The following is a 25,748-nucleotide window of genomic DNA, read 5'->3' as shown; positions in this document are numbered from 1 at the left end:
GTAGCCGAGCACAACACCGAGCATAACACTGCAGGGGCAAAACTTCTGATTCAAGTGTGTCTTCTGATTTGCATTAAAGAGAGCATTCGTAATTCGTCTTTGGTTGGTATGTATGATCATTTATGGTAAACTTTCGTAAGTGATATTACTTAGGTTACTATTCGATTGAAACGGAAAGTCATACTTTTGACTAAACAGCATGCTATATCCGTTTTGTTGTTTGGTACCGGTAGGCGGACTACGTCATTATCTACTTGTAGCCAGATGTGGTCAGAATTTAAAATGCAATAATAAATATAAGATCAACAGGTTGTTATGTGATAGGCTAAAATAAGTGCCTAATCTTATCTTGCTTGCAGGGCTATGAAATGCTTAGTCATGCTTTGTCATCATTCTGTAACCGTAATTTTTATATTCCTAAGTCTCCGCACCCTCTGCTAACTTGCATAGACAGGTATGTTATTGCTGGACAGCACGACCACTGTGGTTGTTATTGAGTCTTGCAAACCTGTCCTGTTTGAACAGTTGAACTGAATGTCCGTTTTTTTATTTGCAGAGCAACGATGGGCTCCAGTCTATCAGTAGATCCAGATACACATGTCGTAGTGGTTGGTGGCGGTTTTGGTGGTATAGCAGCCGCTCAGCAACTTAAATCCTATGGCATACATTTTACACTCATCGACATGCGGGACGCTTTTCATCATAACCCTGCTGCACTGCGCGCCGCAGTTCAAAGTGGTGAGCAGGCCCTCAAGACAGCATACTTTCTCGTAATATTAATATGACAACAGGCTGAATCTTATGATAAACCACAATGTGCTTTATGTTCTTATTCATTATTTAGCTATTCTTTTGTTTTAAAAGTGTTTGTTTGGGTTTCATTGTTCATAACAGGCTTTGCCAAAAAGACCTTCATTCCTTACAAGGAAACCTTTGGAGAGAGCTTTGTCCAGGGTCAGGTAGTGAAGGTGGACACTGATGCAAGGGTCGTTGTGTTGGGTGATGGACAGGTACAAGCAATGCATTTGAAACAAACCTTCAAACGTATGCCAAATGAAAACTGAAAAGTGTGTGATGTCTAAAACTTAAAGGGGAAGTTTGGGATTTTTCAACCTGGGCCCTATTCTCGATCGTTAATTGTCCTTAGTAAAAGTCTGGTCACTAAAAGATTTAAAAAAAAGGGCCAAGGTATAAAACAATCTGACTGAATGCTTGAATGTGTTGATCACAGGAAGCGTGTTATACACACCTCATCCTGTGCACTGGAACAGATGGTCCATTTCCTGGAAGTTTCAATACAGTCGCCCCCTACCAAGCAGCCATTGAAGCTTATGAGAATTTTGTCAAAGAGGTACCTTTGTTGTATCATTTCCATGTTGTGGTTTTCTTATGCGTGTAACCAAATATCTCAAATACAGTATCATATGACTAGGCTCCCTCGTACGTCGCTTTGGACAAAAGCGTCTGCTAAATGACTAAATGTAAATGTAAATGTAGGCTTAGCTGTTTCTTCTCAAGTACAGTATCCTATGTCTAGGCTTAGCTGGTTCTTTGTTGTGTTTGCTTTCAGATCCAGTGCGCTGACTCTGTGTTGGTGGTTGGTGGTGGTTCTACTGGCGTAGAGATGGCTGCTGAGGTCAAAACAGAATATCCTGACAAGAAGGTAACCTCCAGACCCACCGTGCATGGTCTAAATGTTATGAGTGTAGTTAAACACATAGACCTACATCCATCTGTACTCACACACACACACACACACACACACATTCTAACCGCAGATCTTAAAATACCCAGGTGATCCTGATTCACCCCCACATTGCCTTGGCTGATGCAGGGCTCCTCCCCAGCGTGAGAGAGCAGGCCAAAGAGGTGCTGTTCGAGAAGGGGGTGGAGCTTGTGTTAGGTAATACGTTACTTCTTATAAGAACGTTTTTTTCATTCTTTGTCTTCTCATTAATTTTTTTATTTCCAGATCAAAGACATATAAACAAATACATCAGGTAACATACTGTATAGGTACAGATACATGCTAAGAACTATTTAATATGTTAGTCCCCACCTTTGCAGGTGTGGCACAGATATGGCTAATGGATTGTGGGATAAGCATGGATAATAAAATCATTGCTGCATACTCATGCACCACACCTTTGTATCCCTTTCATACGTAGTCCAATCAATCATGGGGGTGTGTCATCTGACAGTATCGATTTTTTCAAACTCTGTGTGATTGTGTTGTTTTGTGTTAGGGAACATTTATTAATACAGAAGGATAGGGAACATGACGTTAACTCGGTGGGGCGCAGGCTGTTTTGAAATAAACAGTCCCGAGAATAGACCCAGTGATTGCGCTTTTGGGTTGCATGTGCCTGCTCCAAACAATGCAGTGCACTTTGCATATTTCCTGTCTGCATGTTGCCTATTATTGGATGAGGAAGTTTGATCATTCATCATATTGTAAATCTGTGACAGGACAATAAGGTTTATTTCGAAGGTCCGTACTGCCATGTATTCCTGTTCGCACAGCAGTTCAACATGCAATTTGCATTTTCTTGTCTTGGCTGTGTAATGAGCTGGCTGATAAGTCCATTTATGGCTGGCTCCAATAGTCCCATTTAAAACGGTTATATCAGATGGGAGCTGGCTATGGGAAGGATAAAGTCCTAATCTAGCGTAGGCCTTGCCATTATGTATTATCTAGCCCTCATTATATATATTTGAGCTGTCTATCAGTGACCAACGACTGTTAAGGGTGGAGTTTTTGATATGCAGACATTTGACCACAGTAACTGTTAAATGGGTATGGCACACATTAATATTACCATTCAGCATCTGTAAATTAATTAGAAAAAGATTGTATTCAGTTCAATACAAAAAGTTTGGCGGCAGAAAGGACCAGGCAGGTCACCTGGCGATAAACCCAACTTTCCCACAAGGAGTGGGTTTTGGATATAAGCATGACAACTTTTTTTTTTTTGTCAGAGAACATTTGAATGTGCCAGTCACAAACCATCATTGCTCAAGTCGGATTTATCTATCTGTCAAAAAATATCATGCTCCCTTTATTGGAAGAGAGGCGTATTATTATACATATGTTTGTGTTTGCAAGGAGGCAGGAGCACATTTGTGTTATTGGTTAATGCAATAAATCAATCTTGGATATCCTCGGAGTAAACCAAAGAATAAAACGTTTGTTTTAAAAGGTTAATCGCTTTGAAAGACTTGAGCATCTGAGAAGAGGTAGTCCAATTTGTCTGACTTCAATTATATGCTCAGTAAGCAGTAACCAATGCCATCCATGATGTAAAATAATGACATTCCTTGTTATTTCTACCCACATATTGTAGTCTTATTAGACTAAGGCAGAAGAAGAAAAAGCCAAGCACCAGCACATTTGCCACATAATATCTTTTATCTTGGTTGCTACAGATTGCAGAAAGACACTGCTTTCAAGTTCGTCCAGCTGTTCATCGTAAACAAAGCTCGCAACCTCACATATCTTATGCATTCCCGATTGATGTAGTCTACTGATCACTTGCTCTTGTGTTTTATGCGTCAGGTTTTTCCCCTGTCTATGGGATATCCCATATCATTAGTATATTTACACATACAGTCACCATTTGCCACATATGGCAAATTAATGCTCTATGTCCACTCTCCCCCTTTAATCCAGTGCTCAGCTAAACAGTCTTCAACATACTTGTTCGGTTCTGCTGGGTTATGGATACACCGACCACATCAAAAGCCATGTAATGGATAAAATATCAATTTAATTAACGTTGAATACCATAGTTACCCCAGATGAACCTGGTAACCTGGTATGCCATAACATTGGCATCATTCTGTCATATCAAAACACAGTTTATCGCCTATGCTATTGGGGTGTGAAAGTTGCCTATTAAGAAAAACATTTCAGCAATATGTAAGCTCTAAACTAATCTAGATTGTGAAGTTGAATATGTAGCCTATGATATTTTACGGATGTTTGGACATATTACATTCTAGTCCAAAATAAATTATTTAGAATGTAAGCCTACGTGAGTCTCGGAATGTAGCTTTTTTTTACCGGTTCAAAATCACAAAGACTACCCTGATTTAATAATATAACAATCAGTTTGAAGCGATGTGGTAGGGCATTTTAAAACTGGTCTGTCAAGCTAAAATTATGTTTCAATGAATTAAATTGCTTGGAACAACGGGGAGCACTGCAATTTATTCCTTGTAAAACTATCCAGAACCCATGGTGATATTGCCATCTTCTTACACTGTGATCTCGTCTGACAAGTTCAGTTTCAAAGGAATTGCAGACAATGCTACAGGCCAGCTTTAACCAAACCTTTCACTAATTATCTTGGGCCTGGCACTGCCCACCTAGTGCCTTTGATCACACCTTTACCGCTTCTGCAACAAAGTGCATGCGCTGCTGTTCCCGACAGTCGTTGCCGGCGCCAAACTAGGGCCGTTATATTTATAATGAGTTTTATTTCTCTTAGGTCTTTTTTAAAGGCTTCCTATAATCTTTATAATGAGTTTTATTTCTCTTAGGTCTTATTTAAAGGTTTCCTTGTTGTGTGTTGTGTTCAGGTCAGAAGGTTGCCAACCTGCAGGATCTGAAGTTGAACGTGACCCAGAAGGATATAGTCATCACCACGGATAAAGGCACAGAGCTTAAAGCCGATCTCGTCATCTGTTGTGCGGGGAGCAAGATCAACTCAGGAGCATACAGCGCCACAATGAGTATGTGTTTGTGTTTTTGCATACGTGTGGGTCTGTGCGTGTTTGTGCAGGTTTTTATTTCTCAGAGGGATCTGTTTGTTTAAGAATATAAACACAGTTGTGCCTCCACCAATAGGAGGTCTCTGTTGACCATACAGCTTAGCGTTCGTTTAAATCGTGTGGGTGTATATTTACACTGAAGTATATGCCCAGACACGAGTGACCTCTAAGTAAGGACTGGGGGAGAGATTTTGTCTGATTTGGGGATTGAAAAGGCCAACTTCATAGAAATGGTTGACAAGGAGCATCAGTCATCTGAAATCTGTTGAAAATGACTAAACTCTCCATACTGTTGCATCTTATCTGATATGTCCACCAGGGTGAGCCATTGCTTCTAGAATGCCTGTCTTGTTCAGTTTCAGACCTTTAACGGAGACCTTCGTATCAATCATCACAATAACTGACCACCACCCACATAGTTAGATTAGATACTTAAGCAGAAGAAAAAAGAAAATACCCATATCAACCCTATCAATATTTATTAAGTTATTTAGCGTGTTATACAGGTATATCAAAGGTATACTTTAGGCACAGATGGGCGTATTCAGGGTGAACCTCATACCTTGATTATTATTATGCATTGATCTTAGAAACCTTAAATTCAGGCATATATATTTGTACACTGCTGTGAAAAATGACATGCCCCCTTCCTTCCCGATTCCTTCTACTTTTACTTATTTATCACATTTTAATGTTTCAGATCATCAAACTAATTTTAATATAAGTCAAACACAATGTGAGTAAACACGAAATGCTGCTTTTAAATGATCATTTTATTTATTAAAGGTAAAAAGTTATTCAAAACCTATATCACCCATGTGAAAAGGTTATTGCCCCCCTAAACCTAATAACTGGTTGTGCCACCCTTGGCGTCCACAGCTCTAATCAAGGGTTTTTTACTCCAGTAGCAGCCCATAGGTGGAGTATGAAGTATGAGTGGCATGACTTTTCTCAAAGGTTTCTGGCTTATTTGACCATGAGGAACAAAACTACTAGGGTACTGTTACCCGAGCGAACATAGAGATTTTGCCACATCGTGTATAGGGCGCGTCCAGTGCATCTGTATCTCAGCTTCGGAAGGTTGTAGACGCTTGAATTTGGTCTCAAAATGACCAGAATATGCATGTTTATATATGCACTATGAAGGTTTTTAAGCTCTTAAACCTTAACTTTTTGAGTTATTCAAAGCAACAGATTGTAATCTGAAATAATGGTAATTATCAGGGGTGTCCAAACTATTGCATAAAACCGTATAATAGTGCCTCACTGAATAAAACCCTTAGCCTATGCCCAGATAATTCATCCTTCCATTCCATTCATTCTTTGTAAAGAGGAATGGTCCAAAATACCTGCAGCCAGAATTCAGAATTCAGGCTATAAAACGCGTCTACAAGCTGTTATTTCAGCAAAGGGAGGCTCTACCAAATATTGATGTGATTATCCCACCGGGGTGCTCAAATATTTGCACATATCTGTTTTGTTATGATGCACACTGCACTGTTTCTGTTGATTCATTAAATGTTAATACAGACCTGAAATGTTACCTTTCCCATAAAATGTAAATTATGTCCAAATGAAGTTGCTGCTTTGAAAGACCATCATATTCTAATCTGAGACAATGGTAATTATCAGGGGTGCCCAAACTATTGCATAAAACCGTATAATATACTACCTCACTGAATGCAACCCTTAGCCTATGAGTACAAAGTGTATTCTTCCACCACTAGGGGCAGAGTTGTCGTGGCCGAGTGGTTAAGGCGATAGACTAGAAATCTATTGGGGTCTCCCCGCGCAGGTTCGAATCCTGCCGACAACGAAAATTTTTGTTCTGGTAACAGATCAGTGGTCCAAACTTTTTTATTGCATACAACCGTATAATATAGTACCTCACTAAATGCAACCCCTAGCCTATGCGCGCATAATCCATTCTTCCACTGTTAAATGCAGTGTTGTCGTGGCCGAGTTGTTAAGGCGATAGACTACGAATCTTGTCGACAACGATTTTTTTTCACTACAATAACAAATCAGTGGTCCAACCTATTGCATTAAACTCAGTGGTGTAGCCCAGCGTATACGCATGCAGGTATACGGAGTATACACACTTATTTTTCAGATAGCATTGCCTATACTTACTTAGCACGCTTCAACATATGTGCGTGTGTGTGTGTGTGTGTGTGTGTGTGATGTAGTGATCACAGCATGCTGAGTGAATGTAGCAAGAATGTTAATGTTTAATTGTGCCTGGCTTCTTGTATTAATGTTGTAATGTTGTGTGTATTTTAAGTTGCCATTTTAGCCCGTGTGATAGGTGTAGATGCCTATGTGTTAGATCCTGTGTGGTTAGCGTATTTGTCCACCCCCCTGTGTTATGTAGAGATTACAGTTTCCTCCTGTGTGCACCCTCTCAGTACCAGGCTTATTCCTGTGTGCATCATTATATATAGCAGAAAAGCCATATATAATGGCTATTATATATAATATATATAATATCCTATTATATCATATATAATATCCCTAACCTTCAGAAGCTGAGATACAGATGCAATGGACGCGCCCTATACACGACGTGGCAAAATCTCAATGTTATCTCGGGTGACAGTCAACAACAGCACCCTAGTTGTGTTCCTCATGGCCAAATTAGCCAGAAACCGTTGAGAAATGGCATGCTGCACATACTTCATACTCAACCTATGGGCTGCTACTGGAGTATTTGCGATAACGGGCAATGAGTCTTTAACATTGCTGTGGAGGAAGTTTGGCCCACTCGTCTTTGTAGAATTGTTTTAATTCAGCCATATTGGAGGGTTTTCCAGGCATGAACTGTCTGTTTAAGGTCATTCCACAGCATCTCATTCAGATTCAGATTCAGGTCAGGACAGGACTAGGCCACTTCAAAACCTTAATTTTGTTTCTTTTGAGCCATTTAGAGGTGGACAATGCGAATAATTGTCCTGTTGCATAACTTAACTGCGCTTGAGCTTTAGGTCACAAACTGATGGCCAGACATTCTCCTTCAGGATTTTCTGGGAGAGAGCATCGGTCAATCGATCATCAGTCCGCAGAATCTTATCCCAAAAGTCTTAGGGGTCATCAAGATGTTTTTTGGCAAATGTGAGACGAGCCTGGTCAACAGTGTTTTTCGTCTTGCAACTCTCTGAAGCATGCCATTTTTGCCCAGTCTCTTTCATATTGTGGAACTTTGAACTCTGACCTTATATGTACATTTATTAACAGTTCTTTAAATGTTAGTCTGGGCTCTTTTGTGACCTCATGGATGAGTCATCAATGCACTCTTTGAGGAATTTTGGTTGGCCAGCCACTCCTAGGAAGGTTCACTACTGTTCCAAATTGACTCAATTTGTAGATAATGGCTCTCACCGTGGTTCGCTTAGAAATGGCTTTGTAACCCTTTCCAGACTGATAGATGTCAATGACTTTGTTTCTCATCTCTTCTTGAAATTCTTTAGATCACGTACTACTTTCTGAGACCTTTTGCCTACTTAACCTCGCCAGACAGGTTCTATTTAAGTGGTTTAGATTTAACTGGGCTTGTAGGCATGCCAGGGGGTGTGAAACTGAACCCAGTAATCAGTCAAATTGGGTTTTAGTGGATTTAGTAACTAAGGGAGCAATTACTTTTTCACATAGGATTAGGGTTAGGGTTGGGTAGCTTTTTTCCTTCAATAAATGACATCATCATTTAAAAACTGCATTTTAAGTTTACTCTGGGGTTATCTTTATCTTATATTAAAACTAGTTTGATGAGCTGAAACATTAAAGTGTGACAAATATGCAAAAATAAAAGAAATCGTTGAAGGGGGCAAATACTTTATCACAGCACTGTATGATAATAACACAACATCAGACCTCTGGTTGCCCCTGGTTCTGTTTTGCTTTGGTTAATCTAGTGCAGTTCTGAGAAATGCTTTGTTTGACGTTACATAGAATGAAAACATTCCACTCATCCCGATAGAATGACACATACCCTTGCACGACGGGTCAGACGGGTTTGCTCTCTCCCACACCCTGGTACTTGGACATGATTATTTCCCCTGCTTAAACAGAGATTTCCTCTTGCGATAAGTGTGTTTCTGTTTACATAAAGCTGATTGGGGTGTATGGTAATTGTACTTGTACTCAGATGGCATCAGAGTGAGCTCTCTTTAGTGTGTGTGGTCGTCTGACGACCTTAAACCCTCTCTAGTCTGACTGTGAGTCTGTTTGTTGCTGCGCCTCACAGGTGAATGCCTCGCTGGAAACGGAGCCTTGAAGGTGAATGAGCACCTTCAGGTGAGGGGTTTCGACAGGATTTATGCTCTCGGGGATTGTACCAACGTAGAGGAGCCCAAGACGGCGTACAACGCAGGGCTCCATGCCGGGGTCGCGGTCACAAACATCATCAACAGCATCACCGGAAAGCCTCTGGTCGCATACCACACAGGTGACTGGCGTGCAAAGAACACTCGTCATCTGTCATTTAAAAAAAGAAAGAAAAAAAAGAAAGAATGATCCGTGTGTCCCCATCACATTCCAAAGCCACTCCTTAAAGAGCTCTGCCGCACATAGCAACTGGAGAGAGATGTAGTCAAAAGCAGGCTGGTGCACCCTAAAAGGGTGGGGATTGCATTTCGCTCGGGTGAAGTTGCATGTGAACCAGGCGGTTTTTGCCCCAATGGCACTGTATGTCTGGTGAAATGTTTCGAGTTTGTTGTTTTGACCCATGTTGATTTATGAACTGTGAGATCACTAATCAAGTTGATCATGAGCTGTGAGATCACTAATCAAGTTTATCATGGGCTGTGAGATCACTGATCAAAAGTGTACGTTGGTTGCTGAAATTACCCATTAGGTTCATCCTTCTTACCTGGGATCTTGTAGCGAACAGTGATGTGTAACTATGAAGTGGTAGTGGCTCTGTTCAGTTCTACTTTTTTGACTACTCAAGTCTTTGAAAATTGTTGTCAGTGTTGTTTGGTTCTTGGTCTAAACTTGGAAAACGAATTCAAATAAACGGTACTTTTCTGGAACATTCTGAAGAGCCGAATAATAAATACAAATGATATGTCAGACTTGTTAATATTCTCCCGTTTGTTTCTCAGGTAATGTGACCATGTTGCTGGCCATGGGGTATGATGATGGGGTGGGGCAGCTCAACGGCTACAGGCTGCCTCGTTTCCTCGTCGTTCAAGCCAAGAGCAAAAGCCTGCTCCTGTGGAAGAGTTGGAAAGACATGGGACAGACGTCCCCGTAGGATGGGGCTGCCTGAAGAAGTGTGACAATGTCCGTCCACACCTGTGCCTATGAACTGTTCCGTCTTCACATCCCAAGTGCTGACTGACAGTCTTTTCAGGGGAAACGGTGCCTTTGAAGATACCATCGCAAGATGAACGATAATATTGTCGTAATATGAGACATCCTGATATAGTCAGGCCTGTCATCTTCTACTGTCTTATTTACAGGTGGAGTACTCCACCCTTTAATTTAGCCATATTCCAACAACATACCTCATGTGTGATTAATCTATTCTCTATTAACGCTTTCTACCATCATTTATCACGTTAGTTTAAATTCTATATTGGAAACGTAATAAGTTATGGGAAGAAGATTTATCTGCCAATATCTATGGTCTTCTAAATGTGGTGGTATGCCTTGTATGCAAAAAGAGGAATATAACGCAATATTTTCAATATGGTTTATATGAGATTTCTATTGTATGATATATAAAAGTTACTCTTAATAAATGTTTCACAAAATATTGTTACATCTCTTGATAACAGAGTAAATATTCTGCTGGGTTATCATAACATACTTATTCTGTGACCCGAACACTGCAAAAATGCAGCAGAACACTCTGTTATAAGTATGAACACTGTTAAAGGTGTCGATTGCAATTGTAATCAAATACAATTTTGGTCAACTTCAGTGAATCATCCCTCACAGTCCTCTGTCCATGAAAAAGCCTGGCATTCGTACACACTCCTGAGTATACAAATGGGAACTAAGGGGCTTGAACTGAGCCACACACAGCCGATCAACATGTTGTTTCTGGAGCATGGAATGCAGGAGTGTAATTTGATTGGCTCAAGAAATGCTGACTGTACCTTGTTAAAGGATGTTTAGAGATCATGTTCTCCATAAAGAGGTCCTCTGATTTTTCAACCAGTATTATAGATCATGGACTATCCACCACCACAGGGTTCCAATAACACGTGAATGTAAGTACTTTCAGGTGGTGTAAACCTCTATCTGGTCAAGGCAAATCTGGCCATGCATAAGAAGACACCTGTGTGTTCAAGGTAATGTGAAGGCTCCCTTAAGTGAAATGACATCAAGACACTGTAAAATAATAGCAGCTTTATTAGATTATACTGAATAATTGATAAGGACATTCATTTAAAAACACACTAGTTCAGGCAAATTGAACATGACACACAATGGCTTAAGTCCTCAATTGGCAGGGGTTACGTAGAGAGCAATTTACTCGGTCTATCCAAGGCGCATCTACGGACCAATACAGCATTGTAACAGACAAAAAGCACTAAAACTGTTGGCACACAAGTTTTTTTTTTCTTTCATTTAAACTATACAAGTGATGGGTGAAATACCTCTTGATAACAATGTAATATAAACAAAAAAACAATTGTATAAACAGCCCCTTCACCTGAACCACTTGGAATAAATCAAAGTAATGTCAGTTACTCATAAAACCATCTCATGTAAACAAATATGACTACACAGTTAAAAGAACTGACCGCTGTAATAGAATCTGAAGAATAAGCTAGGCTAAATCCAACACCAGTTCTAAATGTAGAAAACACACAACTAAATATTAAAATGAATGTTTCTTCAGAAGTGGTAAAGAGGACATGAACTATCAATGACATTCCAAGTTCACTCTTCTGCAAAATCTGATCTAGGCTGATAAATGAGGTAGACATTTTGGTAAAAAAAAAATATATATATATTCTAAGAGAGACGATATTTGGCTGCAGAAATGATGTGTGTCCCTCAGAGATTAAATCGTCACTGGTACACAAACATGGACAAGAACTTGACTAGGACACAGGCCCATCCCTTAAGGTAGAAACAGAAATACATACAACCACAAAAATATTTTAGTAGGAAAACAAATAAAAAGGGTCAATGGGCTCAACATATCCGGCCTGATCCACCAAGCCATCATACAATCCCTTAATAAATAGTGTTAGAAAAATATGTTTCAAAGTTTAACAGGCCAGAGCACTGCTATGAACGTAAGTACACACACAAATAAACAAACATAAATATATATTTACAAAAACAATCATGTGGGGAGTATGTAAACCTTGATCCCTCAGCCTGCCTGAAAAGCCTGGACGTACCTTCAATGAGTAGGGTGCCTCACTCAACATAAGACTTCTGACAAGAATTGAGAAATGTTGACAATTTGAGGGGGGGGGGGGGGGGGGGGGTACATTCTCATCCAGTCCTCCATGCTTCAAATGGAGCTTCATAGGATTAGCCAAAAACCGGTCTGGTCAGCTCATCAAAACAACATAAGATTCTGTGGCATGGTCTCTCTCTCTCTGCATAGACATAAAGAACTAGCTAAAGTCTTCAGTCGGGTAGGTCATAAATAACTAGCTAAAGTCAGGTATGCCTGGATAATTAATCACACAAGGTGCACAGACTCAGCTTTTCAACAGTTTACCAAAACAAAGGGCAGTTTTGTTCAGATCAGGTTAGTTGACTGGAATAGTTGGACACACAAATGCCTGTATCCTTCCAGAATCATTGTTTACACGGTTCAAGATGGTATCTACGTTTGTTTAGTTTAGCTTTTATCTGAAATGTTTCCCTAGATGCAAGTCAGTAAAAGGCCTTGTATTAATATTTTTGGTATGCTTGGAGGATAAATGAAGTCATAGGCGTTGTGTTACTGGTAGGCCCCCCTATGTAAGACATGCTAGATAACAATGACACAGAATAGGTTAAATCATGCCAAGTTACATTCTCGATTCGCCAGGACCATCTGTCCCTCCTGGGTCATTGGTGGGCTGTAGAATTATGTATGCACATTGAGGGAGATATGGCAACAGACAAAACCCTTGTGTAAAACAAAAACCCTGTGTAACACCAACATACTGAGCTTATTAAACGTTACAGTGAAGATTCACAAATTTTTAAAAAAGTTGCAAAAAATCCATCAACTCATCTTAAGCAGCCTTCACTTTGGATCCCTTGAAGTAGGTCTTGTAGAAGAAAGAGGCGAAGAGCACCAGATAGCTGAGGTACATGAGGGAAGCACACACAATATTCTCAAGGTACGAGGTGCAGTCCCCGTCCTGCATCCACTGGTAAACCAGGGCGACCACCGTCAGGCCCATTGCCATCTGGGCCATCTGGGCGGAGGTGATGACCATGGCGCAGGTCTTGGGGACTCGGTAGCCAGCGGCGCGGGTGGCGTAATAGCTGTACATCAGCGCATGCACCATGTAATTCATGGTCATGAACCAGCCTCCTCCGGCCACTTGGTCTTTGTAGGAGTACCAGGAGTAGAGCAGCACGGTGATGTGGTGGTACCAGTGCAGGAAGATCAGCCGCTGCTTGCGAAGCACTATGAAGGCGGTGTCACCTGAGGTGGAAAAAAAAAAAGAACACGCCAAACAAGACAACTACAATTAGACACCTTATAAACTTGTGTATAAGTCCATATCTGTAAATGAACCAGTGTGTTTAATGGGCTTGGATGCAACTGTTTTATGGATGGCAATTGTGTATGCTTACCCAATTCAGGCGCTTTGCTTACAACAAAGGCATATGCCCAGAATTTGGTGACGGGGCCATAGTAGAAGCTCTGGTGACAGACAGACTGCTTAAAGCCGTAGGTACGGAGTATGTAAACCATGTAGAAGCCAGTACGGATTGCTCCAACGATACTGTACAAAGAAGAAAGAAAGGGAAATTATGACAAAACTGCAAACAAAAAAAGCTTATTTTGGGTGTTGGTGAATATCTTTGAACATTCTGAAGAGATTAGTTAATATCCAGTATCCAGAAGAAAACAGCTCACAATAAATCAGCTCACAATCCAAAAACAGTCCAACCTTCTCATTGTCTGACTTCAAAGATTACACAAGTATATAAAGTTTCTGTTTAGCTGGCACAGCATCTTGGGTTTACAACCACGTGAGCCTGGTTCAGCCTTCCTGATGGGGGGCAACCATGTAAGCAAATGGCTGAGGAAGACATTCTGTCCTTTTACAAGCTATGGAGAATGACTATGACTTAGTGACAGCTACCGAGTTAAAAATGTGACCCCCAGATTCAAACAGTGGGTAGTCACCTGGTAGAGAGGATAATCAAACTCCACAGAGCAACAAAGGCGTCGCCATTTTCTGCCTCTAAACTGCTCAACGCTATTGTTTCAAGCGACACAATCCAGTGTGTTTTACTTTGGTTACCAAGACAGTTCTGGAGGTGCAACTCCTATCGTGTTGAAAACGAAACACGAAAACACTGAAATGGTTGCTATGCTAACTACCCCCTGCTCACATACACACACCATTATAGTTAAGATACTGCAAATCTGTGTTACTCAATAGGAAGAGAACCAATTAAATGGCTATTTTGTATGCCTACCTAGTAATTTACATGAACCAATGACCCATCAAACCAGCATGCAACAAACTGCTCTTTTAAGGCTGATTTATGGTCAGAGACGTAAGCGTAAGCGCAAGCCCCTTTTTCTAGAATTGCGCCATTTTTTTACGCAAGCCTGTTGTTTTGGGTGTGAATTGCTTGGCAACACCCACAACCAGGTGCAGGTCTTGGGGACTCGGTAGCCAGCGGCGCGGGTGGCGTAATAGCTGTACATCAGCGCATGCACCATGTAATTCATGGTCATGAACCAGCCATGAATTGCTATGAGTAAACTTTGCGCAACAATGTGACACCAACGCAGAACCAAGCAAGCCCCTTTAGTCATCATTTCTAAAACGCTACCTTCGGTTTCATCCCAATAGGGGTGGAGTTGAGTTGTAGGCCTACCGTCTAGGGATTAGGGGCACACTTCCCTGACAAGACCTAGCTGTGGGTCAACAGTGCCAGTGGATTAGGATTAAAGGACATACGTGGCCACAGGCTGTGCTGCAACTACTCAAACATACAACATACAGCCAGAGACAGCGTCCATTCACTTCCATGTGCGTGTATACGTGTGTATGTCTAGTCTATACACACCACACCCAAGAGCCTCAAATACCCAAGACTACAAAAACTTGAAAAATCTCCTCACTCAAAGTCAGGGAAATGTTTTTTCGACCGCTTTAACAATCTATCCAGCAAGAATTGGTGGATGGTGGTGGATGACATTTTTCAGCATGTAATTTCAGACCACACTAATCTCCCAAATCAAGTAATTTCACAGCTACTCATCAGTCAAGTATACACCAGTAATTAAAATAAATTACTTAGACCTAGGCCATATATGTACGCTATGTTTAATTAGGTAGAAAATGCTGATACTCTTTGTAAATTCAGTAAATTGGTATTAAAGTCACAAAGCCACACACTGCTGTCTACATGTGGCCATTTACCTTGCCACAGTAAATATTTTCACTCACCTGAAAATGGCCAAACTCAAAGACCACAGGATCATAGGTCTACGGAGGTCAAGTTTCGGTCGGTTCTTCATGTAGTGTTGCCCCCCAAACACAAGTGCAGCATACAGGCCACAAAATACAAAGGCCTTCCTCCTAAAAAAAAATTGAAATCCAGTCAGTTAAAGTTCATTTAGAAATCAAAATGTATCTGCACGTATTAAGGTTACACGTCAGAAACATCGTCCATGTGTCCATGTGTCATATTTTTTCCTGTTCGTTTGGGGTTGTATACGGTTACGAATGCTTGGCCCCAAGAGTAGGTTTCACCTCTGACCTCGGTAATCCTAACTCTAAAGCGAGATTTGTGATTATACCTAGATACACAGCACTTGTGTGTTGCGTTTTGGCAAATACACCACAAACGCATAATCAGAAAACACAAGCGAGTGACAAGCTTGGCAAGTATAACTTTTAAACAAACTATGATCTATAAAACTATAATCGATGCGAGGCAAACTGCACGCACGCGACAAGGTTTTGACTTACCAGTTCTCTTGCATCCATTCGATAGCCACGCTCTCATCAAAGTGCCTCTCGAAGTTGTACTCAGTAAGAGTTAACTGTTGGTAATCATCCGTTTCATTCATATTTTAGTCTTAAATTATTGTCGACAGCAGAAGAGTGGAGATGTACAATGGACCAGTATCACACCGACATCAATTGTGGAGACGAAATACTGCCAACCTCCTTTAAGAGGTCCGTGTCTCACCTGACCAGAGAAAGAACTGATTCTATCTGGGGTGTGAGAAGTAGCTTAACCAAATCATCGGCTGAAGCTGATGATGCAATATCTCCTCCCTCGTTGGCGTTTCACTTGCAAGAGGTTTCACTCAGCAAGTATGACTAGAATGAAGGTGTGACATCATTTGGGTCAGGCTAGAAATCTACAAATAATTACAAAGGATATATGGTATAAAAGGCATTTCAAGTGGTAGCCTACAATGCACGACACATTTTAGACAAGTAAGATCACAAGAACTATAAGGCCACCAAATCAGTGCCTGACATTTTCTGGGTGAAAGTATTTTGTCAAACCTCACATGGACTCGGAACCATATACTGAGGTGAAGGGCACCTAGTGTGAAACCACTTTAGATTTACCGAATGTATTCGTTTCATATGCACGTAAATTATACGGATTTCCCCCGTTTAAAAAAACTTGGTTTAAAATGTATTGCGTGCTTTTAGTTTCGATAACGAAAAAGTAATGCATGAATACACACTACGGTTTCTGTGTGGGCTCACAATTTCCCGGGCCCCTTAGAACCCCCATTCCCCTGGACCTCACCCTTTTGCAAACCCTAGTCAAACAAGGATTCTTTGGATTTCATAGATTTTTCCGGAAGGAAATATAGGTGGAAATCGAAGGGGTTGACATGTATGTTGTATTTGAATGGATGCAGGAATATCTTTGTTTGTGAAATCAGTGGCTGCATGTCGTTTCCCTAAACAAATTTTTGCTCAAACTTATTATGAATAAAAATATTTGTGAGTAGATACAAATCTCTCATCAATCACTTATTTGACAGATTTATGGAACATCTTTAAAAAAACAAACAGGTATTGTCACAGAGATTCAGATAGTTCATTGTCACACACAGCAAAGACTCTTGTGGCATCCTGCCAGTAAGTTTGTTTTTCGCCTATAGTGCCTCAGAATAGAATGTTCTTTTGACACACCATGGAGACATCCTAGAATGCACCCATGAGAATCCTGCCTTTCAGCATGTTATGCATAGTTGAATGTTACCCACCAGCAGAGAAGGTTCTCTTCCAAACAAATGCTTCTATCAGCTAAATTTTCTCTCCTTTCACAACATGGTTTCTGAGATTCGCTTCAGCTCTACCGATGGCCAACCTCAAACGGTCCCCACTGCAGGCATTTGTCATAGGTAAATCTACCTTCACTTAGAACATTAAACTCATTGGAACACACTTGTGTTAGGTGAAAAATCACCCTAGTTACCCCAGGACTCCGGAGCTGCATATAAGTATATTTATTAGACAAACAACAATTGCAATCGGGTTCACTCCCAACACAAGGCTGAAAGTGAAGCCCTGATAAACACATTGCACAAAATGTTTATAGACAGAAGTTTTGTTTTCAGCAGGGATAACCAAGTGGTGGATCTCTGACGTCCGAGGCTCCCTATATTGCAAGGATAGCAGTTTTGCACAAGGTCGGAAGAATCTTATCACCTATGGTCTAAACATGCTCTTGTACATATGCAGACTATATGCAGGCACCTAATATAAGTTACACACATGCAGAAACACGGAAAAAACATGCTCCTTCTTACATAAGAACATGATTCGTATAAGGTACTTAATAATACAAGGCACTTGATTATTATATTATTAAGTCATTAACAGTGCTTGGAAATGATCTCCATCAACTTAGATCCGTTCATGGTACTGACACCCCTCCAGAACATATCATCAGATACTGGTGGTTTGCAAGCTTTTGTGAAAGTACTGTTTTTAAAAGGGAGCTACAACATGGAATATTCCCCAGGAGCTTATTGGTCACTGATGGAGATCATTTCCAAGCACTGTTAATGACTTAAGAGTATATGAATCAATTGCCTTGTATAAATATATTCCTTGTATGAATCATGTGCTTATGAAAGCAGGAACATGGCTTCCGGTGTGTGTGTAACTTTAAGATTATTAGGTGCCACTTAGTCTGCATATATACAAGAGCATGTTTAGACCATAGGTGATAAGAAGGGTCGAACTGTGCTTCTATCGACCTTGTGCAAAACTTCCATCCGTGCCTTGGACGTCAGAAATCCACCACGTGATTTTCCCTACTGAAGGCTAAACTTCTATCTCTGTAAACCTTGTGCGATGTGTTTATCCTTGCTTCACTTTCAGCCTTGTAGTGGGAGTGAGCCCGATTGCAATTGCTATTGTTTGTCTAATAAATATACTTAAATGCAGCTCCGGAGTCCTGAGGTAACTAGGGCGAACTTTCACCTAACAGTCACGTCACAAGCATACATTTATGAATGAAATGGCCTGACGTCTCAACATGCAACAGGTTGTGCTAGAGAGCTTTTGGCTTTCTGGAGTTCACAGGTATTCATAAGTGCATACTCTATCACCTTCACCTTTCTCTGACACTAGCCACCATCCCACCCTGACTAAAATCAGCGACCTCCATCCTCATTCCTAAGAAGCCAGCCACCAACAGCCTGAACGACAATAGACCAGTTGCACCAACTATCATCAACTTTGAGGGACTGGTCTTGCAGCACATCAAATCCACCCTTCCCCCCACGTTTGACCCATACGCGCATAGAGAGCAAACAGGTCCACGGAAGATGCCTTCGGCACTGCACTGAGCCACCAGGAACTCAACTCTGGGGAACTTTGTGAACTACAGCTCATTATTCAACACAATCATCCCAGGCATACAAGTCAGCAAACTGGTTGCGCTACTACACCCCCCCCCCCCCACACACACACACACACACACACACACACACCCCACCCCATCCACCTGCACCTGTATAAAAGACTTCCTCACAAACTGTGAAACTCGTCCTGCACCCCTCCTCCACCATCATGCTCCGCACTGGCTCTCCACAAGGATGTTTGCTGAACCCACTACTCTACTCCTCTACTCTACACACATGACTGTACTCTTCCCATCCCACCAACACCATCATCAAATGTACTGATGACACTCCTGTGATCGGACTCATCTCAGGAAATGATGAATCAGCTTACAGAGATGTGGTACAGAAACTGTCAGTGTGGTGCTCAGACAACAATTTGTGCAAAGTGCAGACCCGACCCCCCTCCCTTTCTCTCTCTACCTCTCTACACAGCCAGCTCCAGGCAGATGCCCCCACATCTCTAGTTTAATACTGCTGGGGGAAAAAACAGACAAAACTAAAAATATAGTGTGTCAATATAGTGTGTATAGTGTGGTAACCTTGAGCGCCCACCCCCCTTCTGGACAGACGTTGTACTACAGGTGCAGTCTAGAATATTTGCTGGCCGTTTGCTGAAAAGGTTAATGTTGAAACAATTCATACATTGCCATTTACACATCAGTCATATCTGATCACATTCTGTGAAAAATATGTACATTTAGAAACTTGAAACTCATAGTTTCAGGGAATGAACCAGTGAAAATTGCCGGAGACATAAACCTGATATTTTCAAATACGTCTGTGTTAAATCTATATTAAAGTTCTTTAATAAAGAATGATATTCTACTTTTGCTGATCAGATACTGATGCATGCATATATTATATGACAATTTAGAGAAAAGTAAAGAGAATAGTGATTTGTAATATGCCTCTTACAGTGTAGCAATCAATGGTAGCAGGAGGCCACTGATCGCCACTAAGGGGTGCTGTTGCTCTTGTTATTGTAATATTTTTGGGGGATAGCAGGTTGCCCCATCCATCTCCCTATGTTTTGGATCCAAATATATACACATATGCACAAAAATACCCGCACGCACACACACACAGACACACAGACACACACACACACACACACACACACACACACACACACACACACACACACACACACACACACACACACACACACACACACACACACACACACACACAAGATGATAGATGGAAAAATCACTTGGATACAATGAACTTTATTGATTATGACCCTCTGACATCAAATCATCTGCTCACTTGAATCCATCAAAGGATCTACTGAGTTGATCTGGGGTAGAGCAGAAATCCACTGAAAGTATGAACATTGGATTTGTTGCTGGCTGCAACGCTAAAGCCTTGGGGGAGGCTCATATACAACCTGTCCCCTACTTCTAGCTCCAGAACCACTGAGTTGGAGGCATAGTCCTCATTATCGCCCTTGTCCTGCCATTCCCAAACCAGCAATACTTCCTGATTGTTCTTCATCAACTTGATACCGATATTTGCCTCCTTCACCCAGCTGTAGGTGGTGAAGGTCAAGAAGTAGATTCCTTTCACCGGAGCAGTGAACACACCTGTGACAAAGGAGAAACGTTAGCTTAACTGACCAGGAGTTAAAGGGAATTTGCTTCCACACAGGAGAACTACAAACTTAAAACGTCTACAAACTTAAAATGAAAAAGATACCAACACAGTTACAGAAATGAGTTTGTGTCCATGGCTACTATTATTAAAAAAACAATCATTGTTCCTTCAGGTGAAATGTTAATTTTATTTGCACAAGAAAAGTCACGGTTTGATGTCATTCATCGAGAATTGAATGCACCTGTATTTAAATCGTAGGCTCCTCCGATGTTAGTCAGTACATTGCCATAGACCACAGTGGTCTCCTTTTCAAAAGGTCCTATTTTCCCAAAACCACTATGGTCCCATGTTGTAGGCCGTAGAGCTGCAGTGAAGGCCACCTCTGAACACAAGACCAAGTCAAACAAACATTCTGGATAAACAGCATGCAAATTGATAGATTTGTGGATAACTACTGTATATACTTTTGATCATTGAATGACTTATAATCAGTACCTTTTAAAGTCAGTTTCTGAAAAGTAAATGTGGATCTTTCCCTGTACTTAAGATGACAAACCTGGTTCTTCCCTAAAACAACTTGTAAAAATAATACACTTTTCTCTCTGAATTTGTACCACTGTGGCTAACTGTACATTTACAAGGAACTGGACTGGTTTCCAACACACTTCACACATATTTCCATCTACATTTAGATCAAATCACTACATACATGTGTAACGTGGCTTCTGGCTCTCGAAATGGCAGTTACTGCAATGGAACAATTGTCGCTTATGCTCTTACTAAAGTGATTTCCCTTTTTTGTTATGATTTTATATATCATATAATATGTGGTAATATTGAATTGCCAATATTGTGGTATAAATGAACCTTTTTGATTCCTTTGAATTTCTTTCACTTGGTTTTCACAAGATGTCAGTCGAGTAGACAGAGCCTTCAGATCTGTAAACATACGTACACACCATGAGATTTAGTAGAAAGCAGAACCAATTAAAAAGACCACCAGTCACATTTCAAAAATTGTAAAACAAATACTGAGGGAAATGTCTCTTTAAGGGTCATAGGCTACAGATTTGTGTATAACTACTCTACCTTTGATCATTTAATTACTTTTTATCAGTACCTTTTAAAGTCAGTTTCTGAGAAGTAAATGTGGACCTTTCCCCTATACTATAGATAACAATGCTGTTTTTTTCCCTCAAACAACTTATTAAATACACTTTTCTCATCGAATTGGTACCACTGTGACAAGCTGTACACTCACAAGGAACTGGACTGGTTTCCAACACACTTCACACATAATTCCCATCTACATTTAGATAAAATCAGACATACTGCACATGTGTACTGTAGCTGGCTTCTTGAAATGGCAGTTACTGCAATTGATCAATTGTCGCTTATGCTCTTCATAAAGTGACTTTTGTTATGATATTATATATAATATAATATATGGTAATATTGAATTGCCAATATTGTGGTATAAATGTAAATGTTTTTGATTCCTTTGAATCTTTTCCACTTGGTTTTCACATGTTATCAGTCGAGTAGACAGACCCTTCAGATCTGTAAACATACGTACACACCATCAGATTTTAGCAGACAGCAGAACCAATTATAAAGACACCAGTCATAATCAAGAATTGTAAAACAAATACTGATGTCTTTAAGGGTCATACAGATTCACAGTAGAATAAAAGAAACAGTTAAAGTCAAAGTCTTACCCGAAGAAGTGTTTTGTACCAAAGTGTTTTCATGCAAATCTTCCTACAAAAGAAAAAGAGACGAAAAGAGGTCAACAAAAGAGGAAACTACAGCAAAGGGGACTTCCACAAGTTGCCCATTTTCTTCCTTAACTAGTGCTTCTGAGTTGAATCCAGCGACTTGTAACATAGAAACTTTTTAAACCTCATATTTCACGTCACACCAAACGACTGTTGAGTTATTTATTTGTACTCACTGAGGAGTGATGAGTGTGGATCCTGTAGATTACGCAGGCCTCTATCACCAGTCCAAACAGGGCTAAGACCAGTATTTGGCCCATAAGAAGCAGCCTCTTCTCCATAACTTGAACTCTCTGCAAGACACATGGGGTCTGGTCCATCATCGTCTGTAATGGAGGGTCCTACAAGGTTTCCTCTGAAAGATTTAGCTAGTAAACAAGAGGGTGTGACATGGCCTACTAAACTGCGTTATCATCAATGTCTGGCCACATCCTGTTTCATAAAATTGCTCAACTCATTGCTGTTATGAAAAGTCCGAGAATGCTGCCTATGAGAAAAGGAGGAAGTTTTGTTCAGTAGGCCATGTACAGAAGAAAGATGGGATCAGGGTTAGCCACTACGGTAGCCCACAGTGCATGCAAACATGACAAGACACCTCACACATTTCCCATACTTCTTCTGAGATGGTCCTCTATCCATTGGAAGTGTGTGGTTCTTCTTGTCATTCAGTGCTGATCCAGTCTGACTTGAATATTGGCCAAGTAAGTTTGCACAAACAAGGAGTTTGACTTGGTAAAGTGGTTCTCAGTGTGCTTCCACAAAATATACATTACAACACAATTAAAAACAAACACAATACAAAAACAAACAGTGCAATGGTCTAAGAAGTTTAAGAAAGTATATACAGGAGCTGTGAATTGTTACAACAATAGTACAAAGAAGAAGTGGAGTGTGCAAGAAGTGCAGGGATAAATATATATGCTACAGTGGGTTAGCTGTTCAGTAGTGAGATGGTGAGGGGGAAGTCCAATATAAGTCCAATGCCACCTTACTAGACCATGAATCTGCAAAGGTACCTGATGTTGTCTTTGCAACATGGTTACACTTTTTTGTGGTTACGGTCAGAATAGACCAGCCAGACATAAATGTTAATAATGCTTTAATTATTAACATCAATAATTAATTACGATATATATATATTAATATTTTGTGTATTTAACAATGAACAACACATTTAAAATATGCATAAAATAGACATTATCAAAACAATTTATTTCAACCCTTCAAGTAGGTAGGGTGAAGGATGTCATGCATCCTCGTGAGTTTAAGATGAAATAAAAGATTTTTTACTGAAGTTTCAAAGTAAGGGTTAACAAAGCAAGCAATGACAAAACATGTATTGCGACTCTCAAGGCATGGGAGTTACCTATTGATCTATATAACCTTTGTCCTCTGACCTCTGTACCTGCTCTGCTGAGACCATGGCTTTCTGATACAGAGCTGCTGGGTAAGTCTCAGAAGCGCTGAGGGACCTGACAAGTCACCTCTTTGTGGTAGCCCTGGCATGCACAGATTTGGCCAAAGATCTGGGCTATGGACGAAATGGGCACAAGACAAAATAAAAGACAACCTGAGATATTCCTAGATACCTTGATCTATATTACAAAATAATAGTTTAATTGCCGGATGTAAAAAACGAAATCTTGACACATGTCTATGATTTGTAGAAGACTGATAGAAATCACTTTGACTGATGTGTCTCCCATAGTGTATAGTAGGACTTCACCCAATCCGGTAGATCTCTTAAAGGGAAGCCACTTCAATGATTGCCACTAGGTGGCGGTCTCTCTCTTATAAGAAAACTGGTTGTGATCCCCGAGCAAAGGAACTAGATTGATGTAGTAGCCCATTTGTAGCCTTCACAAGTATAAGATGCTCAAGAATGGAGAGAGGAAATAATGTTTATACTTTATACTAAATATATATATGTATTCTGTTCTGGATGGCAGGTTGGAGACGGGTTGCTTCTTTACAGAGCTATCACAGTTAATATAATTTAAGATGTGTTTGACACAGTATGTTACAAATCCATCTCTTTTGATCCGATATGTTTGCACACCTTTCTTTCACGAACGCATACAAGGGTAGGAGGCAAAGAGTTGAGATGAAAATAATGAGGATCGTCAGTTATATTGTTGTTTTTTCATTCTTCTGTGGAGCACTCGAGAAACGACTGCAACGGAATACCTGAATGCTGAGGTGACATTATAGGCGTTGCAGAATGTGTGTTTAGGTAGTTTTAGCGCGAATGTCCTGCAGTGATAGTCATGTACTTCTTAAACGCAGTTAGATGAACCAATCATGCCGGCGCATACGATTTCCCTTCCCAGCCCAGTTACACCCGAGGGAAGCAGACTATGGCGGACCTATCCATTTCAGAACCGAGCACATCCAACACCGCAACAGAAACAAACTCGGCAAGTCTTCTCAACAGCATCCGGTTTAAAGAAAAACCGGGCCAGAGACCGGATTTTGGGGACCATCTTCTTCACGTTTTGCGTTATCAACATCATCGATGGCATCACACTTGCAAAATCCGGATTTTCAAAGTTGTTTCTATGGCAAGGGTAAGTCATGGTCTTGTGTATTGTGACTATTGACATGGGTTAAATTGCCATTATTCAACAGTCGGCTGGTTGAAACTTTTAAAACCAACATGTAGGCTAAGTGTGATACAAATACAGAACTTTGTTTATATTAACACATGTTAACACTAGTTCAAACAGTGGCTACTAAATATAATTTCAATATAACCATTTCTCAAAATATTTCAAGTGTTTTTAAAGCTATATTGCTGACATGAAACTAAAAGTGATCAAACAGCAATAACTGCTGATGCCCCATTTTATTAGATAGACTTTTTTTGTAACCTAAAATCTAAATGTATGATATAACAGACCAAAGCATATAGGCCTGCATGCTGGTAGGCATTGGTCTAAAACTAGCTAAAAAGCGATGCAAAAAAACTTGCGATCACCAACAACAGTATAGTTCGCACTGATAAAAGCTTGTGTGCAAGCTGTGTCTTTGGGTGAAATAGTTGGCTGTGTGCTGTGTTTTGCTGTGAAAGCTTTTCTTACATTAACTAGTTGCCTATAAATCCATACCTCAAAAAGTGTGAAATTGGTGCATATTGCCTGTGTGCTGTGTTTTGCTGTCAATGCTTGTCTTCCATTCTCATGGGGTGGTCCATCCCTGACCACAGAACTACATCATGCATAGGCTTGGCAGCTAGTGGGAATAACAGGTGTGATCATCGGTCTGTCATATGACCGTATACCTTCAAAAAAATGAATTTAATGACAACAAAAAACTAGTTACCCATAAAAGCATATCCCATACCTTAGAAAAAGGGGGCAAGTTGCTGCATACTGGGGATCCAAACTCCAGGCACTACACAGGTAGAGTTAATTTCTGATATTGGTTTCATTGCCATATAATGTTGTGGGCAGCAGCTAAAATAAATAGCATATTAACACATATATCACACACGTCGCTTAGGAGATGGTGGTGGACTTTAGGAGGTCTCAGCCTCCTCTGCTACCAGTCTCCAT

The 25,748-nt window shown here is 40.5% G+C and overlaps 2 protein-coding genes across 2 annotated transcripts; one reads left to right on the top strand and one right to left on the bottom strand.

Moving 5' to 3' along the window:
- On the top strand, window positions 1-10,378 carry aifm2 (AIF family member 2). The gene is made up of 9 exons (XM_080848690.1): window positions 1-106; window positions 557-738; window positions 895-1,010; window positions 1,232-1,351; window positions 1,571-1,663; window positions 1,795-1,903; window positions 4,582-4,734; window positions 9,014-9,214; window positions 9,873-10,378. Exons 2-9 carry the CDS (start codon window positions 564-566, stop codon window positions 10,022-10,024), a joined length of 1,119 nt encoding a protein of 372 aa, XP_080704816.1. The 5' UTR covers window positions 1-106; window positions 557-563; the 3' UTR covers window positions 10,025-10,378.
- Window positions 10,379-12,968: 2,590 nt separating this feature from the next.
- LOC308373414 (very long chain fatty acid elongase 6-like) lies at window positions 12,969-16,003 on the bottom strand (the record flags this gene model as incomplete). The annotated part of the gene is made up of 4 exons (XM_080848905.1): window positions 12,969-13,387; window positions 13,540-13,691; window positions 15,378-15,509; window positions 15,903-16,003. The coding sequence occupies 4 exons, from the start codon at window positions 16,001-16,003 to the stop codon at window positions 12,969-12,971; spliced, it is 804 nt and encodes a 267-aa protein (XP_080705031.1).
- Between the last annotated feature and the right edge of the window lie 9,745 nt (window positions 16,004-25,748).

This window comes from Sprattus sprattus (assembly GCF_963457725.1).
Source record: "Sprattus sprattus genome assembly, chromosome: 12".
Lineage (NCBI taxonomy): Eukaryota > Metazoa > Chordata > Actinopteri > Clupeiformes > Clupeidae > Sprattus > Sprattus sprattus.
The sequence above is the reverse complement of the archived record's forward strand: the minus strand, read 5'-3'. Positions and strand labels throughout refer to the sequence as shown.

Excerpts from the sequence above, each read along its gene's own strand:
- aifm2 (XM_080848690.1), top strand. The coding sequence starts at position 564 with ATGGGCTCCAGTCTATCAGTAGATCCAGATACACATGTCGTAGTGGTT. Across the intron at positions 1,352-1,570 it reads ATGAGAATTTTGTCAAAGAG|ATCCAGTGCGCTGACTCTGT; the intron begins GTACCTTTGTTG and ends GTTTGCTTTCAG. Across the intron at positions 1,664-1,794 it reads CAGAATATCCTGACAAGAAG|GTGATCCTGATTCACCCCCA; the intron begins GTAACCTCCAGA and ends TAAAATACCCAG.